Genomic DNA, 21,420 nt, shown 5'->3' on the forward strand with positions numbered 1-21,420 from the left:
ATATTTACATTTGGGTTACCTGTAGCTACCTAGCCAACCTCTCAAAAATTTAGTGGCTTAAAATGGTGTTTTTGTTCACAGATCTCTAGTTTGCTCAGGACTCAACAGGAATAGCTCACCTTGTTCCACTTGGTGTGGGCTGGGATGTTCAAAAACCGGGGACTGGAATAATCTGAAGGCTCACTCATGTCAGTTAATACTGGCTGATGGTCGAGATCTCTCAGTGGAGGCTATGGCTGTAATACCTCCATGTGGTTTGGACTTCCTCAGAACATGGCAGCTGAGTTCCAAGATTAAACTTCCAAAGGGAAAGAGGCAGGCAAAAACCATTGCCTTTTCTAACCTCGCCTTGTCCATCATATTGTGCAAAAAATGAGTCACTAGGTTGGCCTTTATTCAGAGGGAGGGGAATTAGCCTCCGTGTTTTGTTGGGAATGTCAAAGAATCTGTGGGCAAGTTCTAAAACTACTACATACAGATTTAGAAGTTATTCCATAACTGTTCTTCAATTCAGCCTATCTTCATTTATGGTTGATTAGCTTCCCCAGCCTGCTTAACAAAGAGGCCTTCCCCTCTCCCACAGTGGAACTTGTCTTCTAAGACCACGTGAGGTGCTCAAGGCTATGATATAAATAAGCATGAATTCTTTCACCTAGTACATCCTCAGTTGATTTCTTCCCACTAAGTTTCTACTTATGTTTTTGATGCCATACACAGCACAACCGCTGTAGCTTTTCAAAATAAGCAATACAGTATGTTAAAATAGGCTTTGGACAAGATGAAGATATGTTCATTGGTCATGCTGGTTTATTTTACCAATCTCACACCTTACCCCTGAAATTAAAAGTTAGATTGAATCTTTGATAAAAGTTTCTGGGGAAATAGTGAAAATATTATTTATAGTCTGGTGCCTCCTTTTCTACGTGAGCCAGCTGAATGTGTCAGGACACTGCAACATTCTTTGTAACTTATGCAGGATTGAAATGTTTGAGGAAATCACTTCAGTTTCCAGGATTTAGTAAGTTACCATGTATCAGGTCAGAGTGGAGTCTAAAAAACGTCACACCAAGCCTCAGGTTCTGTAGTTGTCTGTAGGTAGCTGTTTGTAATGATCTTTAGACTTAGATGAATTAAATATTTCAGTGTTTTGTTTAACTGTGCCCACCACCCTAGGTCCTTGTGCCTTTCTGAGGAGCTTATTAGAATGGCTTCTATGGCCCTACCTCTAGAGTCTGCTTCTGTAGGGCCTGGGAATCTGCTTTTTAATACTCCTTGGTGATTCTAATGCAGGTTGTCTAAGGAGAATAACCACCAGCTAGAGTGGGGCGGACAGGTGGGTGGGGGATGCTGCCCCACCATCTCTCAAGAGCTGGAATCGGTTGCCAAGCAACCCTGACCAGGTTAAAAGAGATCTCCTCCAACAGCTGTGATGCAAACATTAGCCTAGTCGGTCAGCTGCATAACGGGGTGGACTCTAACCACTAAAGTACAGGTAGGGACCCAAGTGATTTTCCGCCAACTGAAATCACAGCAGCTCCTCCAAAATGTGAACGACACTGAGCACCTGAATCCAGCTGAAGTTTTATTTAAAATGTAAAAGAAACACGTCTTGAAAATGCCGAGGAATAAAAAGCAAAGGGATACAGTGCTCTCTTCCCACTAGTCAGCCAGCCTATCCGTGTACGGGGCAACAGACAGTACGTAAGTGCCGGCAGGATTTCACAGTAGTTTAGTGTTAGATTATCTGTGCCTAGGCCATGTAGAGACTTTCCGTGTTTGATGTCAGCTCAGGGTCACGCCTTTACTGAGCATGAACAAGGGCTCCTGCTCCTTGACCATAGCCAAATCCCTTGGGCCCAAAGTTCTTTGCGTAGCATCCTAAAAAAGGAAAGAGAATTAGCAGAAGGTCCTTTAAGCTTTGCTAGCATTAAGACCCACAAAATGACAAACCCCTGTAAGTTTAAAAAAAAAAAATGGTTTGCCATTCCCAAAAAGAGTTCAACTTATTTAAGATATAAAATGAGCCACATAGCAAGTATCTGAGAGTTGCAAAGGTGAGTCCAAACATTCCGACCCACTGGAGTTACAAGCATACAAATCGGGCCGGGCAAGTTACGTGTTTGTCTGTTGTTACCTTCATACATTCATATGCTTTGCTGGAAACATACAGTGTTTCAATGAGGTTTTTACCTTATTTGTCGGGGTAATTTTAAATGACAGTCAACTTTATTGTCTCAAGTTATCTCTGTTATCTGTGAGCATCTCTAGATCCTTTATTTTCAAATAGCGAGTGGCAATCCCTTGCTTTCCTTCCCAGTTCCTCTCCCCACTGTCACAGTACTTTCTTTTTCTTGTATGCTGGTGAAATTTCCTTAACCAGGGTGGGATATTCAGATGCACAGCAATAATGGAAATTAATTTTACCTTTACAATAGATTTCGCCTTCTTTCTCAGTCAGAGTTGTTGATTCAAGACTCTTCCCACACTTGGCACACCGGAAACAGTTTTTGTGCCAGGGCTGGAAGAGACAACTGAGTAAGTCTGAGAGGGTGGTTTCTTGCAGTACAGTGTAGACGCTTTGGCAAGTGGCTCGCAAACGTCAACCCAACGCATACTCCTGACTGCTGTGCTTCAACTCCAACAAAAAGCCTGGAACTGGACCTCCCTGTGTCTACACAGGGTGTTGGCCACCTACACCAGGGCTGGGTTCAAACTTCATTTACAGAAGACACGGGCTGTACCAGCCAAGGGCCATCTCCCCAAGAGCCGTCTCAGACCTCACCACAAGCACAATGCGCTCCTTTAAAGACTGCCTCTTTTATGGCTGAGAGCATTGCAGCTGGAAGAGGTGAAGTGGTTTAAGTAATTTGCTCAGAAGTACACCTCAGATTAGCATCAGGAGTCCCAACTCTGGTTTCCCACTACATGGAATAACCTGCAGAGTGCAGATTTAACAGTCGTCCTTTAACATCCTTGAGGAGTGCCCCTTATGAAAACAAGTTTCTTTCAAACATAGATGTGATTTGTCAAGTAAGGGCATCGCTTCAACAAGTTAATGATTCAGATGGAAATCTAAGAAAAATCCGAATCCAGGGCATTAATGTATTTATATAAGACAGCACGCCTGAAGGGGATGTGAGGGGGACGGGGGAGAAAGGGAGGAGAGAGGAGTCATTCACTGCTGCTAACTCAAGACAGCACTTTACCTTTCCAGCTCCGATTATCTTCTCAGCAGCATACACGGAATCCCCACATCGGGAACACTTCTCAGCACCTCCATACTTCTGAGCAAATTTAGAAGTGTTTGGATTTGTTGTAGGCCTATGAGGTTGAACACTTGAAGAAAGGGGGAAAAACTAGGATTTACCGAAGGGCCCATTCTAATTAATAAGCCCACAAGACAGGCACAACCGAACTCTGGGACTTAACTGCTGTCGTGTCTCACGGCCAGAGGCCCTCACTGAACTACATCCAGGGGAAAGAACTGTGTCTCAGGTGCTGGCCAGCTGGTACTTTAACCTATTTATGGGCTCATTACTGCCATAAACAGACGAAGCCCCAAACTTAAAAATCTGTCTCTGTGAGTCTAAACAGAATTCCTTGAATCCCCAGTGCTGGCCTCTATGAAACAATTATACTATGCTTTATAAAAATATACACTGGACATATTTTTACCCCATATTCATATCATTGTTCATATTACCACTGGAATCACAGGGAGTTTTTTACTTTACCAGAGTCTGAAAAATCACTGTTAGCCTAAGCAGTTAAAAGTTTCTGCAGATAGGTCAGTGGACTCAGGTAGAATTAAGAACGTTAAGCATTACTTACAGATTAATTTCCTAATATACGCTAAGTGGGGAAAAATGTGAATAAACTACTTAGCTTCATGGAAAAATACTGTAGAAGGTTTGCCTATTACTGTATGATGTTTGCTTTTTCTGTGGATATTGTAATTTTTGTCACTTATTTTCAAGTCACTGGGTAACTTCTCGCTTTCTTTAATTCCCTTTCAATATGTAGATGTACGTACAGTGCAGAACACCATTCTGGGCTCTGAGAAGATTTAAAGGCCCCTCTCAAACCTTGTAAGTCAGTCAAGCAGATAAGAGGGCAACAGCAGTTAGCTCACCAAGTGGTACAAGTGTCCCATTTTTCCTGTTGGAAAAAGTTTTCTTTCCTGACTCTAGTTTAAGTTACATACTTATAGAAAATAAAATGTTAGTTTAGAAATACTGCCTTTTCATAAAACAAAGGATTCAAACTCCTCCCCGGTATCTTCCATTTCTTCACCTCCAGTGTATCCATGTTTTAGTCATCTGTTTTCTGTACTTTCACATGAGGTAGCAAACATATAGCATTTCTGGAGTCATGTTTGCTATGGCCGCTGGAAATTTTATTCTAAACAACAAATACCAATTCACAGTACTGATGCAAGCATTGGTGTTTCCAGTTGCCCCTAATGTACGAATATTTTAAAAAAAACTGTACAACCTACTGTATGTACTTCCTTTGGAGAGTGATTTTTGATAGCTATTCACAATGATATCCAACATTTGGAGTTAGGAGTTTCCCCCCAAAAATGTCCAATATATTATGTTAACAAGAACTTAATGTAGATTATCTCCCACCTCCCTGCTAATGACATCGTGGGGGGTGTATAGTTGTTAACCTCACGAGAAATGAAGAAATAGGGGCTCCGACAGTAAATAACGTGAAGAGCTACAGAATTAGAAAATTGGTGAGTCTGAACTGACAGTTCTGCCTCAGTGAAATGTTCTGCCCACACAGTGCTGCCTCTCCGGGAGACTCCTGTGAAGATAATGTGGTCCCCATATGTTATATCGTTACCACATCCCACAAGGGTGCTCCAGACCACAGGTGCTCCCAGAGGTCAGTCATTAAGAGCAGAGAGGCTTCTGGAAAAGGAAGTCTCTACATCTGGCCCTAGTAGGTGGCCAGGCTAAAAAGGAGAAGAGGCAAGGGCACAGATCAACAGGCCAGCACAGAGGGCTGACCAGCTATTGGAGAAGATGGAGCAGCAGGAGGTAAAGAAGTGGGTCCACTGCCCTTTGTGACTTTAAAACTGTAGCCGCAATCACGGACTTAACTTTTGGGTTATGGATGAACTTGGTTTGAGGGGGGGTGGTGTGGAGGGAGGTATATAGATAGGTGTGTTTTGAAAGATTTGAAAGAAAATCTTAGAAAACGAGAAAGGATTTTAACAAGCTGGAAAAGGAGAGCAGAAAAAGCACAATGAACTTCAACAAAGACCAAGGTAAGCTGGGCTTCTATAAGTGATGGCGCATAACAACGGACGAGCCAGCCCTTGTTGGCAAGGCACCATGGCTCGGAAACTCTGTGGAAAAAACCCAAAGAACAGACAGGTGGGCCTCAGTGCAGTGGAAAGAGTACAGGTTTGGGAGCCAAATGGGCATGCGTCAAATCCGGGCTGTGTCACTTACTTGTGTGACCTGAGCCTTAGTGTCCCGTCTATAAAATAGGGACAAGGTATCTAAACCCCCAGAGTTACTGTAAGGATTATGTAAAATGAACATAAATGTTCAGCAAACAGCAGGCACTCAAGTATTATTTCAGGCATACCATAATGCACCGTGCTAAGCTTTGGAGTTACACTAGGAGTTACATTAATTGCTGCAATTAGCTAGCAATGCGACTTTAGGAAATAGCTTAATATTTCATTGTCTACCTTTGTTGAGTAAGATGGGAAACCCTACCCTGTAGGGCTGTCGTGAGGATTATGTGAGGTGACGTGTTAATATTGCAGGGTGTCCAGCTCATGGGGCATGATAAACGGTCTTGTCCAAGAAAAGACCACTTTATTGGAGTATCACACCAATTTTGGCCTCTTCGATATAAAACGGATGTGAAAAATGTGAAGTTCAAATGAGAGAATTAATCGGTCAAAAACAGGAATTAAGAGGAAATTCCAAGTGAAGAAATTATGTAGCCTGAACATAAAATACTAAATGAAGTTTAGCAGACTTAGTACCTTGCTATTTTGGCACTGGAACCTTTAAATTTTAATACTAATGTCTCAGCGAATCAAAAACAATTTCAATTTGAAGTAAGACTTTGTAAGTTCGAGAAAAGTAATTTCTTGGTGAAATATTCTTACATGGAAGGAGTGACTGAGAATTTTTCCTTGCTTAACTGCACATGAGAAATGTGTCTCATGATTCAGACATCACTTGATTTCATGACATCTGGTCTCCAAAACACTGTGAAATGGAAGTAAATGTAAACCATGTGCTTTTGAGAACATGAGTCCTTGATACACTGGAGCATGGCCCAAAATCAAGACTAGAAATCACTGGAATAATCAATAAGAATTCTATTAGGTCCCAAACTGTCCATTTCAAGCTTAAAGAATAGTCACTAGTTGATACATGAAAACCAAGAGTCCTTCTGTTTGCTTATTTTAAGCTAAAATCTGTCCCAGACTGCTATTTCACCAAGCAACATTAATTGTTATAACTCTGTTCTGAAGGTAAGAAACGTGGTCCTAACTCACCTCTCTGGCTTGATGCCCAGCCTCTCACCCCGGTCCATGTTGAGCGTGCCAGCGCCCTGGCCATAACCATAGCCTTTGGGCCCATACTTCTTTCCATAGCAGGATTTGCAGTAGATCTCTTCATCGTGAATTGCCACTGTGGTGCTATCTAAATTCTTCCTGCAAACCACTGAGGAGGAACGAGTGAGACCTTTAGAAACATGCCAGAGATGCCATTTCCCTAAGAGCAGTGGTGGCCCTGACACATGGTCTACAAATGGGAAAGGCACAGGCTCTCTCACGTTCCTATTTCCCCTGTGGTTTCCCAAAAGCCATGGGACAGCATCTGGACTGGGTCGGCTACAGCTGAGGACGATTTGCCTTTCTCCATGGATAGGAAGGGTGTTGTTTCAGAAATGTATCAGAATTTTAACATTCTGAAGCCTCAGACTTTTCAATAGGCTTGGCCTCTCTGGCAGGACGGAGGGGTTTCAGAGAATTACACGGCTAGAATTATATGAACAAAAGGAACAAAACTAACGCTTGCTCCAACCCTCAGCACAGTCTTCCACCTCTTCACCCTAGTGGTGCCAAAGCACAACCTAACAAAGAGCAAAAGAGTGGCTGAGTGCCCTGTGGGGGCTGGCTCTGTAGCCCTCCCCTGAAGAGCACCCCCTGGCATAAAAATGGCTTTAACTCCAGAATTCCAGTTTTCCTCATGAGTCCGGAAGGGATAACCTATTATTCTTTCATCTCGCCACCGGCTTCTCCAGCAGTGATGAGTAGGTCTGAAAATCGCAAAGTGGTTTCAAGTCTGCATTTGTGTTTCCCTTCTGTCCCAAAGGAGAATGCATTCTTTCTTGATGGTTTTCTTGCCACAAGACATTTCCACGGATCCCACTTCATAAAACTGCCAAATGTCATCATGTTTTACCCAGACATTATTTCACTTTCTAAAACTTCAGTTAAGCTTGGAAAACACACACACACAAAACTGTGAGGGAACTTACTGGGCAGCTGGAAATCCGAAGTTAGTAGAAAGGGGGATTTTTCCTCCCTCCTACTTAAAAGGGTGGGGGAAGGGAAATAAAAGGAGGAAGAAAAGAAGGACATCAGGGAACGGCGACTGGCTGGTGTAAAACAGTTACAATTAGGAAGCTTCTATTAGACTAACACTTTCTCTGGTGGAACAGAATGACGTCATCTGCTCTGGAACCTTGCTGTTGAGGCTCAAGAACTGAAATGTGTTTGCTGAAAGACACAGGTAACCTAAAACCACACATTATAGGAGAATAAACACCCTTAATAGAAAAAATCAAAATACAAAAACTGTTTCAAAGACCACAGAGTTATTAAAGCAATTTTAAGAAAATTTTACTGTATGACCATCCTTCCCTTCGTCCTCATTCTCTATTCTCTACAGTAAAATTCTAAGTTTGCAAACTGTTCTGAATTATATCCTTAAAAGACCTTAGTCAGCAGAGACAGATACTAGGAAGTAACAGTAAAATTGCCAGTAAAGAAGTTGACATTGGGGAAACAGTTTATTATGGTGGAGAGACTATCCTGGCTTAACCTAGATGAAACTAATGTTTCATGAAACTAAGAACAATGTCTAAAGTATCTGTATTTCCCCTTTTGTTCATGTACTCTTGGTTTCAAACCTGCTGGAAAACAGATTCCTTAAAAAAAAAAGAAAGTAACTTCTAAGAGAAGAAATGGTGAAACCAGTTCCAAGAAATGGTAGCTATTATGGGGGCATACACAGTAAACATATGTTAGATTTTTATTCTTTAACTGCGACTTTCTGCTGTTTCTCGTTGCCTGCAAAGCAGTTACACCATAAAAAAGGTCCCAACATGTTGAATGCTGGTGCCTAGAGAGAAAAGGGCAACTAAAATTTGAGAGAGGTTTTTCTGGACATTATTTCTTAACGTAACCCAACATACTTAATATACGCAGTTTCTAGCAATAATTGTCACTATATGGTACTATAGATACAGCAAGTATCTGCATGTACGGGGGGTGGGGGGTCCTCATGTAACAAATCCTTCATCAAAGAAAATTTGTCCTTTGAATCAGAAGATGATGATTAACAAAGAGCTTTCCGAAGTGGCTTCTCTCCTGCTTGAAACTGAACACTTAGTTATCACTACAGTCTGCAGGGGGAGGGGCCCTGTGTCCGGTTCTGTTTCTCTTACTGTCCACTATGTACAGTCTTTCGAGCACAGACGTGTGTTTTATGTCCTTTTTCTTGTCTATATCAGACACTGATAATCTTCCATCTTTAAACAGTAATAATTCTCAACTTGCCTTGATGGCATTTTCACATCCTAAGCTCCTTTCCCTCCATTAGGATATCAATAACCCAGAAATAACTGAATTTTCATGACCAGAGAAGATGGAAATGTAGCTTCTAGACATTTGATTTCAACCAGTAGTATGCCAAGAAACAAGCAAATAGGTTTCAAAGAGAAAGGCCCCTGCCAAAGAGAAAGATGGGGTGAATGAGGAGGAGCAAACCGTTCATTCAGAAATGAGAGCCCAGCCCTTACAACACACCAGAAACTGCCAAGTGCCAGACTATAAACAGCACTGAGCTCTCAGTGAAGCAGGGGAATGGACGTGAGGACAAGTACAGTACAGTAAAGGCCCAGTGGAGGCTAAAAGCCGTGGGGACATAGTACGGCCGCATGCCACAGGTCAACCCTGCCGTCCTTGCTGCTAGGCTGAGCGTTCACGATGTCCAGGACAGATAGGCAGAAACCACCTAAGCTTCTAAAATCATCTCTGTGGGGCACCTGGGTGACTCAGTCGGTTGAGCATCCAACTCTTGATTTCAGCTCAGGTCATGATCTCACACTGCATTGGATTGAGCCCCGCCGACAGCATGGAGACTGCTTGGGATTCTCTCCTTCTCTCTCTCAGCACCACCCCCTGGCCCCACTCATGCTCTCTCTCAAAATAAATAAGTAAACATTAAAAAAAATATATTTGTTAACAAAACCACAATGTTTTTCCTTAAATAGGTAAACTGAAGCTTTTACATTCATTACAACCCATTCATTGTCGAAGATCGAGCCCTGGAAGATACTTACTGCACAGAAAGCAGCAGCGGTGGAAGCTTCTCCCATCACACTGCACCTCTTCTGCGTGGTACACGGTCCTCCCACACGCCCCGCACTTGTTTCCACCTCCCCACACGGGCATTCTGCAGGAATAAAGGACTCATTAGAATGTCCCCACACGAGACGAGATGCCTGCCAAGCTCCCGGGAGGGCTGTTTAAACCCCAGGGCCAGCTGCAGATTTTGTCTAAGAACTGCTCTAACCACGTCTTTAAAGCCCTGCGTTCCTCCAAAATCGCCTCATCTCATCTTCCAAATTGCAGCTCTTTCCTTAGCAAACTCTGACTTGTCACGCGCAAGTTTTTTTTCCCTACAGGACAGAGGACCTGCATTCAGTAAAACAGTACAGGTCGCCAGGCACAAAACAAAACTATGCCACCAGAAGCATGATGAGGGTTGAGAAAGAAGTGTGGGAGTGAAAAGGCAAACACTGTCCACCCCTGACACCCCCACCTTAAGGATGGGTTCTGAAAACTCAGCTGAAGAACATGCACCCGGGTGGAGGTCTTTATCATGTGTTCACTTCGTTGTAACACCACCGATTTTTTTTTTAATGTTTATTTTTGACAGAGAGACAGAGCATGAGCAGGGGAGGGGCAGAGAGAGAGGGAGACACAGAATCCGAAGCAGGCTCCAGGCTCTGAGCTGTCAGCACAGAGCCCCACGCGGGGCTCGAACTCACAGACTGCGAGATCATGACCTGAGGTGAAGTCAGACGTTCAACCAACTGAGCCACCCAGGCACCCCTAACAACGCCGAATTCTTAACACAATCTACAAGAGCTCTGCCACTTTCGAGGGATGAACAGAGTGTTGTATTGCCTCGCGAGAATTAGTCTTACCTGTGTCTGCTGAAGTTATGCAAGATGACGGTGTAAATAGTTGTGTCTGTGACTGGAAGAACTGTGCATGGAGCCCCGGCTGTAACCACAACAAACATCCATCGGGATGGCTACGATTTAGGTTTCTGTGCTTCACTAACCCCCAGCTCCTCTAGCCCAGCCGGTAGTAGTTTTTCCCCTCTTCGATAGGCCTGTCAGTCCATAGAGAATATACTACCAAGTTCCCTTCCCGGCGAAGTGAATTGTCTTTTGAGCACGTCTGCAGTTGGCCTGACTCTGGGGTAGTGCTCCAAGCTTAAATCCTGCTGTGATGTGGGGCCAACATGTTCTAACCTCTCTTCTCAATGAACTGGCCTACCTGGCCACGGTATCAAATGCCTACTTCTGAATGGCCAACGTACTCAGGTGCCTTAGCAGTACAGAAAGTTGTCCTTCAAGGATGGTGCCCTGCCCTGCCCCAAGTGGTGTCTAAAAACACAGTGAGAATTTCTTTCTCCTCCAGCCTCATTCTCACACTTCTCTTCTGTGAGTGGTATTTGTAGCCCTTGGCTGTTCAGTCTCCTTAGATGAGATGCACACCTCTCTAGGAAATAGCTGGATGAGAAAGTGGAGACCCCCTTGCTAACTCAGACTTGGCTAGCTACATAAGGGAAAAGGAGGGCTGCTAAGCAAATAGATGGAAGAATCTTCAATCCTTAAAATAAAAAGGAAGGCGGTCAATTCCCATCCTCCTGCCCAGCCTACAGCATTAAACGATCCAGAACCCAGTGACTTCCTTGACACTGAGATGAGGTCTTTCTAAAAGCAAGTTTTACAGAATCAATCACTGTGTTGGGCGCATTTCTGGGATACAGCATTCTCTTGACCCTCTTGTAACACTTTCCCCCAGATGTTCTCCAGGCAAGTAACCCTCTCTTTCTTAGTCCATGTGGGTTAGGAAGTACTTATTAAAATGTAGTCTCCTTGTGATGGTCCACCACATCTGGTACCAATTCAAGATGAAATGCAGGTGAGAGTTCAGAAACTTTATACAATTTTATGTCACAATAATCAAGAGCATGATCAGTGGACTCACCTTACTGAATAGCATAGAAGCAGAGAATCTGTGCTTGGAAATTAAACAAAAATGGTCCTTTACCAGATAGTTTGAGAAGTACTTGTTTAAAGGGTGTTGACCGTACCCTCAACTCCAGGGCTGGGCGTGTGACTCGGTCATGACAATGAGGTCACTGCATCCCCCCCCCGACCCCCCGCCTGCCACCATCACAGTGTCTGGTGTGGGAATGAGCACACGACCCTAAGGCAGTTCAGTGAAAGTTAAACCCAGGGCTATGTGGATGTAGGGGTGGAGCTGCTAGCAGCTGCCTAGCCACTGGAAGAAAGGAACCTAAGAATGAAGCTGGCCCAGAAGAAGAGAGATGGAGAGACTAGATTTAGACACTTTTCAGCTGTGTCTTGTCTTATCCTATAGACATTACATGAGCCAGTACATTGCCTTTTCAAAGTCATTCTGAGATGGAGCTCCTGTTCCTTGAAAAACACACAGACCTGACTAATATGACTAGTTATCACCAAACTGTTGGTCTCAACTTGCAAAAAGCCTACTTCCTTATTCAGACAGGACCAAGGTGATTCTGAGGGTCCTTGAAGGTAACAGGCTACTGTGAAGGCATCCACAGAGGATCAACAGCTAGCAGCAACGGGATAAATCTGCAAGCTTTCCTATAGTAGTTGCATAAATCTTTTATTCCCTTCCCTGGAGACAGGTGCTCCAATGTTTAAATCCACAGTGAAATTTGAGCCTGACTGTAAAACCTCAGACACAAAGCCTTGGCTCCAACAGCCTGCACTGGCTTGAGTCTAAAGTGCAATTAGTGATACTGACTTTGCCCCCTGGCTCCAAAGTTACCAGAGTTCTGGAATGTTCACGGATGCCACAGACATCTGCTGGAAGTACCCTTATGATTCTGGAGGAAACCTAAAACCCAACCCTGGCTTGTAGGTAATGACCTTACAATTAATTACTACCTAAAATTGGATCCCAGCATCAACAGCCCAGCTGGCTTCTAACATATTCTGTTATTGTCAAGGCATTTCTCATCCTATTAGAAACTATACTATTTAATATCAACCTAGTAGCTTATATTTTCCCACCTGTTTACTTTGGAGCTATCACCAATAAGGAACCAGATTTCTATGAAGACTAATGCCATCTTGGGTTATCTCTGAATACCATTTAAAAATACTTTTTTCAAAAACTAACTCATCACTTTTTTATTCCCTATTAAAGAGCAGCTTGGACTTTTAAACAGGGAAGAAGGTCTTTCCTTTCTTTATGTAATTCACAGTTACTTAAATTCACTTATTGTAAGTCAAGTCTGATTTCTACTGCACAGGCCACACCAGCCAAATGTGTCATCTTTTCAGGAAATACCCATCAAAGTACTACAACATTCAGCTTACTATGTTAAAAGCTTTTTCCCCTCTGGGGTGGGGACCACATTTCTGTATTCCCCATACCATGTACCAGAGTGCTTGGCACCTATCAAAATAACGTCTGTTGTTTTAAAGAATTCTTCCTTTTTTAAATTGTACAATTCCCAATTCGACTTTGTGTTTATCAAGACAAAGGTAGCACTGGTCTACTTCCCTTTGTCACATTTTTTGATTCTACATAAAATTTCCAAGTCATTAACTTTTCAAAATTTCCATCCAGTTTCAAGGCTTTCCTAAGGATTTCTGAATAACCCTCTCTGTGGTCCAAGCACATGGTGTAATAGAAAGAGCATCCTCACAAAGCTTCAGCTGAAGTAATCTTTATTTTTTTATGTTGGATACTGGGTAGTTGGGCGTTCCTTATATTATTCTCTACTTTGTATGTCTGAAATATTTCATAATGGAAAGAAGGGAGGGAAGGAGGAAGGTTGGTTTGGATAGATCTATTATTTAAGATGTTACTTAAGATGGTTGTGCAACCTTGGGCTTAGTTTTCTCATCTGTAAAATAGGGAAAGCAGCCCTCTCTAACCAGTGGAGATACTGTGACGATAAAAGGGGGTAAACAAATGTATTGGCAGCTGTCCAGTTAACTGTTTGCTTGAAAATGGAGGGGCATCTCCTAACTGTCCATCCTGCCAGGAGTACTCCAGCAGGAAAACCCACTGGCTGGCGCCTACAGAAGAACAGAGCTCAGAGCAAAAAACAGGGTAGAGAAAAAACTTAGCTGGTTCGTCACTCATAAACCTTCTTCTGGGATGTTAATATGCACTGCAGACAATGATAGTTCCATTTATGGTGACTAAGGAATGAAGTTCAAATTTACACTTTTGGGGTGAACCCCTGTGGACGTTCCCTGAATTTGGCAGGAGGAAGTGTGATGATCTTCCATTTCGGTCACTCTTGGCATTGCTTTGCACAGAAAAAAATTCTAAAGCTTCATGTTCCCTACAGGCCTTTGGCCGTACTACTCCACAACAGCTGACATTAATCACAGCAGACTGGATTTGCACTCCGCAGTCTGGGCTACGTGCCTCTCCCCAATCCTATGCATTAATTTACAGAATGGTGAGAGGAGAAAAGAAATCCCACTTTACACATATCTCGCCAAAGAGGCCAAACAGGCTTATTCTCGGTTTCTCAGTCCACTCTTTGTTTTTCAATGTCTGAAAGAGTTCTAATACTGGGGCACTGTGTTAGATTAAAAGGCTCGGTTTACATCTGAACACCTGTATGCGATTTCTCTTTGCTCCTTCTCCCCAGGCAAAGACACCACCCAGAATTTCATAAGACTTACCCCTAGGAGAGAATTACTGTCGTCTAAATCTGAGTCACTTGTGGTCAAGTTACCTCATTCTCCAGATAACTGGCAAGAACCGCAAAGTGGCCACACAGATCATTCTCACACTACCTGTTCTGCATTTACCATCTTCTTTTAGATTCTGAATGTCTTGAATCCATGAATCTAGACTCTACATGTCGCCACTCACAGTTTCAGTCACTCGCTCTGATAGCAAAGGTTTGGAATGAATCCGTCTATAAACCCGAATTCTAAATACTTCCAGAAGCTTTGACATTTTATTATTACATACAGGGTTTTCTTAGGACACTGGAATCTGGCTAGAATCCAATTTCCAGAAAGGGAGAATTCATTATAAACCAGTTTCATCTTGAGACACATGGAGAGGGGTCGCTAGTTAAAGAATATGTAAATTAGTAGCACTGTCCCGAATTACAATGATTTTTTAACAGAGCCAGAGTTTGAGAGTAGTAGTTAATTGGAAATTGAGCTCCACTCCGTGCCCATTCTAAAAATTTTTCCTTCTGCTTACCAAACAATCTGGTTAGTCTACTTCCCTTATCTAAGTGAATACCACTGAGCCAAGCACAGACTTTACATGTTAGTGATGAGCTACATGTTCCATTTGGCTCCTTCTACCAAAGCCACGACTTCAAGACAGCTCGGCCTAAGAGTCCATTAAAAGCATGGCTTTCGGAGTCAACACAGTCTCATTTCCCTCACATGTAAAAGGAGGATAATGTGCCTTTGTTACAGAGTTAAGAGAATAGGTTGAAGAAATGCTTATCGGAGGCAGTCTGTGTAGAATGATATACTCAACATACTCAAGAGATGATGTTTTGTTATCAGTCCTCATCTACACATCTCAGATAGCCATTCCTTCATTATACCCCTAATCCCCCTGCCTCTCCCCATCAGGGCAACTGACTTCCTGCCCTCCCTCATCCAGCTAAATCCGAATTCCTTTCCTATATCTCAAGTAATTCTTCTAGGGTAAGGGCAGCCTATAACCACTGTACAATGCTTTACTGCATGGAGATTTCGTCTAAATGTATTAATTCCGCACTCTGTAAGCCACATCCTGGGTTAGGAACTGAGGCTAAAATAGCCGGTCCTAAGGAAGGGTGCCTGTTCCTCAGGAGGTCCTGCTTTGGTGCTAGCATGACATGAACAAAAGGCAATACGGTAGAAGCCATGACACAGAAGCAGGTAGAAAGGGATTCGGGAAGTCCGCAAGGTCTCAGGGATGGCAAAAACAGTTTCATCTCATAGATTTACTCACAGTGGGCTCCTGGAACTACGTTCAAGATTCCGCATTAAAGACGACTGTGATTAATAACGTCTGCCACGGAAAATGCATTGCACGTGCCACCTCTAACATGTTCCTACTATAAGAGAAAGAGCGTGGAGATAGAAGGCTGAAAGTCTGTTACTGGCTCTGTGATCTTGGCCAAGTTCTTTAACTTCGACATCCTCAGCTGAACCTTGGAAACGGACGAGAACGCTCGTCGGGTGGTTGGAGGATTTCACGAGATACCGTTTGTGAAGTACCTGGCAAAGAGCCTGCGCTGCACAGACGCCGGCTTCCTCTTCCTTCAGCAGCGCTGCTGGGCCTGAATATGGCTACCAGAAGGTCGGCCGTTCGGTGACTTGCTGAGGTCAATGACCTCCAAACACCCAAGCCCGGCTCAACCCACTCCTGTCCAACTCCAGAACCACAATCTCTTCCCCAAACTCCCATATCTGATTGAAGGGTTGAGACCATTCAGATCACCTGAGAACTATCAGTCCTTTGATTACCAAATTACTTGTGCACAGGAACGCCTTCCTCTCTGACCAATCTTCAACCCTCCAGCTACCGGTTAGTGAGTGTCCTCTCTGTGCCTGGCTCACCCCCAAACTGCTACTTTCGACCAGAAAGCTCTCTGTCACTCCTCTCTGCTGCCCTAAGTCTATCCTCGCTACAGAGAAATCCGCCCTTCTCTCCAGTAAGTTGTCCTGTGTTCACCTCAGTGCCACCATTAATTACTAATTCTATATCCTGTTTCCATTCATGTCTTCAACGTGGAGTACAGCAAAATCCTTGACACAGATTTCAGCACTACCTGCCAAGTCACATACTGTAATTAGAATGCAACTAGGCTATAGATTTGGTCACCGACCCCCAGCATCTGCCATCTCAATCCACAATCTGTGCGATCCACAAGATATTTAATTATTCAAATAATTTAATGTTGGTGTGATTTTTACATGGAGTCAGACCGAGATTTATATGCCAAAACTACTACTTATATGCCAAGTGATCTTAGGTTGGTTATTTGATCTGCTGGTTTTCTCATTTTAAAAAATGGAGATAATGCTTATTTATATCATAAACTAGTTCTGAGATTAAAGAGTATATGGAAAGCATTTAGAATAGCGCTTGCCACGTGAAAGGTAACAATAATCACAAATACTCATGTAATACAAGCTCTTTGCCTGTATTACAGGCACAATGTTTATTTCACAAACGTTGCCATTAAATCCCCCGACGCTTACTACATGTGCTACTTATATTAAGTAGTTATGTTAACTTACTTAATCCTCCTAACAGCTAAGGTAGACATTATCATTATACCCATTTTATGGCTGGAGAAGCTGAGGTATAGAGATCAAGTGACTCATAACTGTGAAACCAAAGCAAAATTACCATTTCAATTGAAAAATGAACACCAATAAAATTCAAATGAACTACAGAGTTTGTTTCACTGATGTTTTCCTAAAACTAAACCACTGTTAGCAACACAAATATAGTAGTGACTTCTAGGCTCTGGCACAGGTTCTTTTCAAATTGGGCATTTCCTGTACTATGTGAAGACTGAATTCTCTCTTCGCTTTTCTCTTTTAGAAGTACTATGAAGCCACCCTGAAACGTTCTTTCCTGTAGTGAACTGGGAAGGTATTTGGCCCTAATGTATTATATGGTATCTGTCCTCTTTTCATTAGTGAAGGACAATTAGTAGTTACTGTTGGCACAATGAGATAATAAAAAAGAGCAAAGAGAACTGATACCCTTTGCAAATGATTCACAATGGACTTGGTTCTTCCCTTGACTTACACAAAAACTTAAATTTTTTGTAATTTTTAATTTTGACTTTATTTTGAGAGAGAGGGCAAGCACGCATGTGAGCACGGGGGAGGTGCAGAGAGAGGGAGGGAGAGAGAGGATCCATAAGCAGGCTCCACACTCAGCATGGAGCCCAACTCAGGGTTTGATCTCACAACCCTGAGATCATGACCCGAGCTGAAAGAGTTGGACGTTTAACTGACTAAGCCACCCAGGCGCCCCCAAAACTTAAAATTTTTAACTATCAGAACTTGTGCCGGGTTCTTCCACAATCCAGTGTGAGAAAAGTCCAAGTCAGGGTACTTAAACTGGGACCACAGATTCCTTGAAATAGCAGGGACTGATGAACTTGGTACCACGTACTTTATTTTATGCACTTAAAAACATTTTGAAAAGGAGTTCGGAAGCTTCACCAGACTGCCAGAAGGGTCCACCACACAAAAACAGTTAAGTATCACAATTGTGGGTAATCAAGGCCCCAAGGGAGTCTAGAGATTCCCCACCCAACAGAACCCCAAGGATGCCATGCAAATACCAGCCCAGGAAATAATATGGTACCTTGAGGAAACCAATGAATATCAGCAAAGGGAAGAAACCTGTCCTCATGGCAAGGCCTAATAGATACTGGTAAGTCTGCATCAGTGCCCTCCTGGAAGAGGCTTTCACTGATGACCATTTCCCTATATATTCAATAAAATTTACAATAGTGTCCAATTACAAGGAACCTCTCCCTGGCTGAGCCGGGCTTTGTACAAGGATCACAATCAACGTGCCTGATGACAACCCTGTTGTAGGTGCTGTTACATCCATTTTATTAGGTGAAGTAACTAAGACCAGACAGTAAAGATGCCCAAGGTCATCAAACCAATGGGTGCTAGTACTGGCATGTGACTTGGGGCATGGCTGGCTTTAGTCCTGCCGTTTTCACTAGGCCAGGACTCCTTCTCCATAGGAGGTTTGCTCTCCTCAGCTCTCCTGATTTACCTTATTTCTGGCAGAGAAGAACAATTAGATGTCCACATCTCCGTGGCCATTTAGTGGCAATGTTGAGGCTGGACTGAGGCTTCTAAAGCTCATTTATTGCCACCCCCTCTATTCTATGCCAACCTTCTTGCTGTTTTGGTATAAAATGCAATTTTGCCAAAATCCAAGTTATTGCCAGTTTCATCAGATCTCCAATGAGTATTGCTTTCATCATAGTATTTAGCATATTGGTATTTGTATCAATCAGTATTTGAATACATTTGGAGCAACCGTTAAAAATTTACAATCGAAACCTTAAGTCAAATTCGCTAATATTACCTACTGCCTGAGTTCAATTAAATATTTGTCCCCCACAATTGCAATCTTACTCCTTCCTTTCTTCATTCAATTAACCAATAGTGGCTCTGGTCCAACTGTGTTCAAGGCACGCAGGCAAGTACTGTGAGTCTCAAAGACTCGTGAGATGCAGATCTTGTCTCTTGTAATTTTCACTCTAAAAGAGCAAAGAAAACTAGACACCAGAGTAGAAAGAACATTGAGAAATATTGATCAAGTACCAGCTGCAATCAACCTGAGACAGCAATGACCAAGGATAGTGAGGGCAGGCCAGGGTGGACTTCATAAAATCACTTATGGTTTGGTACACAGTTTTGAAGTTATGTGATTCATTTAATCCATCGCCCATCTCTTTCCTGAAAAACCTGAGTCAAATTAGAGACAAATTTGTGATTGTCCTATTTGAATTCTTGTCATTTCGTAAGTAGAGCTTTAAAACAGGTTAATTAGAAAAGAACCAATGACACCGTTTTTACTGCCTGAGTTAAAAAAAAATTACTACCCCAAATTAAAATATTATCCATATTGAAAGCATATTAAAGGTGAAAATGTGCTTAATCTGCTGATGGCAAATAAAGCAGGGACCACATTTTGGGTAACCATTAAACAAATATCCTTCAACAAACGTCCAGACTTGGGTAGGAAGGTGAGTGTCTCCCGGCTTAGAAACCCCCTCCCCCAGGGACTGCCTACGTGGAGCTTTGGAACTCAGGATGTGATTTCAGGACCTGTTGCAGAATTTCACAACCAAGCATTCTTGCTTTCCCGTTTATACCTGAATCGTGGAAAGTTCCGGAAAAAGCTCGACCTGATGTTTCACTGCTGTTCTTTCAACATTTAAGGTTCAGTGCTTAGTGGGCAGAGACCACTAAACAATGGGGATGCCAGAAATCTGCACCGCATCAGGGGAAGGATCCTGGGCTCGGCGGACTGTGGAAGCCCCCACCTCACTCCCAGGACTCCCAACCAGCCCCTGGTAAGGTCGCCCTCAGCGCAGCGAGGCAGAGGAGACCTCCTCCGGGCAGAGGAGACCCCGAGACTCGGAACCCACCCCACCCTCTTCTTGGAAAGAAAACCGGCTGCTGGAGGAGGGGGCCCAATGCTACCAAAAGGCGGAATAGCAGCAACGCGAAACTCTCGGCCCCGCCTCTCTCCCAAAGAAACCGGTGTGAAGCAACTGGTAGGGAGGTCACGCACGATTATTTATCTGCCCGAAGGGCCCGGGATCCAAGGACAGGGCCGGGGCGGCTACGGGGAGCGGGGCAGGTGTGTGTGAAAGGGGGGTGGGGGAACCGGGGGGCAGGGGTGAGGAGAATGGCGGAGGGGAGGGCAAGTGGGGATCGAGATGGGGATATCGGAGATGGGGGGGGGGGGGCGCCGGCAGGACGTCCCGAGGAGCCCGGGAGGCTGTGGGAACCTTCCTCCCCCGGGGTGGGCGGAGGCGCCCCCACTGCAGTTACTCACTCGAGTCGGAGGCAGGACCACGCACCACCCGCGGCAAGGCCAGACCCCTGGGAAAGCTCCGCGAGTCCGCGAACAGCGGCGAACCCAGAGCCCCCACCTTTTAAAGACTCCGTGATGGGCGTGGCCCTACGCGCCCCGCCCCGCCCCGCCCCGCCCCGCCGCACCCGGCCGATTCCCGGACCGGCTCTAGACGGCCGGGGGAGTCTAGCGCGGGGGCTGCTTGCCGAGCGGCTTCAGGCAGGGGGCCGCGAGACAAAGGGCAGAATCCCGCCTCTTCCTGCTGTTTCCCGCCCGCCTGGCATCTTCCCACGTCCCGGGACCCTTCCGCCGGCCTTACCCCTCTCCCTCCTAACGGGATCCGGCAGTTTCCAGAAGTGATTAGCAGCTGGAAAAGGAGACTTTCTTACCCTTATAGAGGGACCGGGCCGCGAGACTGTCCCGTCGGGAAATAGCCCCCTCCACCCTGTGAGGTACCCTTCCCACGGGGGGCACCAGGTCTCCTTCAGGAGGCCACAGTCCAAGGCCGCAAGTAGAAAATCCGCCAGATCGGGGGTTTCCACCACCCGCTCCCTTGCCTTATCCTTATAAGTAAACTCAACGTGATTAACTTCCCCAGTGGACAAATAGTCTCTGGTCCGATTTCCAACCTCTGGGAATCTTCAACCTTCCTGTTCTTAAAGAGCAAAATATCTCATCTAGACCAAATAAATGACGTTACGAAAACGCCTCATTCCCCAAGTGTTTTTTGCATTTCCCACCACAAGGGCACGGTTGCACACACAGGGGGGAAGAAACATAAACCCAGCCAGAAACCAGGGCACCTAAGGGCCCAAAGAGGCCAGTGACAACGCAGGGGACCTCATACTTGAGCTGCAGGATGATTTATTGTTTTAGATGAAAAGAAAAATAATGTCGGTTCTGTGCGGTTCACATCCTAGGCCTGCTGATGACCTCTGTGCCAGAAGCCATGATCCCTGAGAACTGTTATCTGGGACAGGGACCTCAAAAAAGGCTGTTACTGAAACTATCCCTCAAACCACAAATGCAAGAGCTTGCTCTGGTCCAGAACTTCTCAACCTGAACACTCGACATTTGGGGCTGGCTGATTCTTTGCTCTGGGGGCCTGTGCTGTGCGTTGTAGGGCGCTTCCACCCGCTAGACGCCAATATCACCCTTCCCTCCACTTTGTAAGAGTCAAAAACACAATTTGACTTTGCCAAATGCCCTGTGGGGAAAGAGCAGAGGGCATTGGT

General features: G+C 44.3%; 2 protein-coding genes across 4 annotated transcripts in view; one reads left to right on the plus strand and one right to left on the minus strand.

The window, feature by feature from the left end:
- ZDHHC17 (zinc finger DHHC-type palmitoyltransferase 17) overlaps nt 1-14,950 on the plus strand; it is a 108,110-nt gene extending 93,160 nt beyond the window's left edge. For 2 of the 3 annotated variants that reach the window (XM_053226517.1, XM_053226518.1), the window contains one exon: nt 82-1,577. In XM_053226517.1, coding sequence (XP_053082492.1) covers nt 82-376 — 295 coding nt within the window. In that variant the 3' untranslated portion in view covers nt 377-1,577. Of the gene's footprint in view, nt 1-81; nt 1,578-9,543 lie in introns of those variants that run through there. The other variant, XM_027071199.2, reaches the window with a different exon arrangement.
- Nucleotides 1,570-20,324, minus strand: CSRP2 (cysteine and glycine rich protein 2). Its single transcript, XM_027071200.2, has 6 exons — nt 20,168-20,324; nt 9,613-9,725; nt 6,536-6,704; nt 3,207-3,336; nt 2,425-2,518; nt 1,570-1,878 (listed from the first exon to the last, which is right to left on the minus strand). The coding sequence occupies exons 2-6, from the start codon at nt 9,722-9,724 to the stop codon at nt 1,802-1,804; spliced, it is 582 nt and encodes a 193-aa protein (XP_026927001.1). The 5' UTR covers nt 9,725; nt 20,168-20,324; the 3' UTR covers nt 1,570-1,801.
- Nucleotides 20,325-21,420: the final 1,096 nt, after the last annotated feature.

The sequence above is a fragment of the Acinonyx jubatus genome, chromosome B4, assembly GCF_027475565.1.
Source record: "Acinonyx jubatus isolate Ajub_Pintada_27869175 chromosome B4, VMU_Ajub_asm_v1.0, whole genome shotgun sequence".
NCBI classification, from domain to species: domain Eukaryota; kingdom Metazoa; phylum Chordata; class Mammalia; order Carnivora; family Felidae; genus Acinonyx; species Acinonyx jubatus.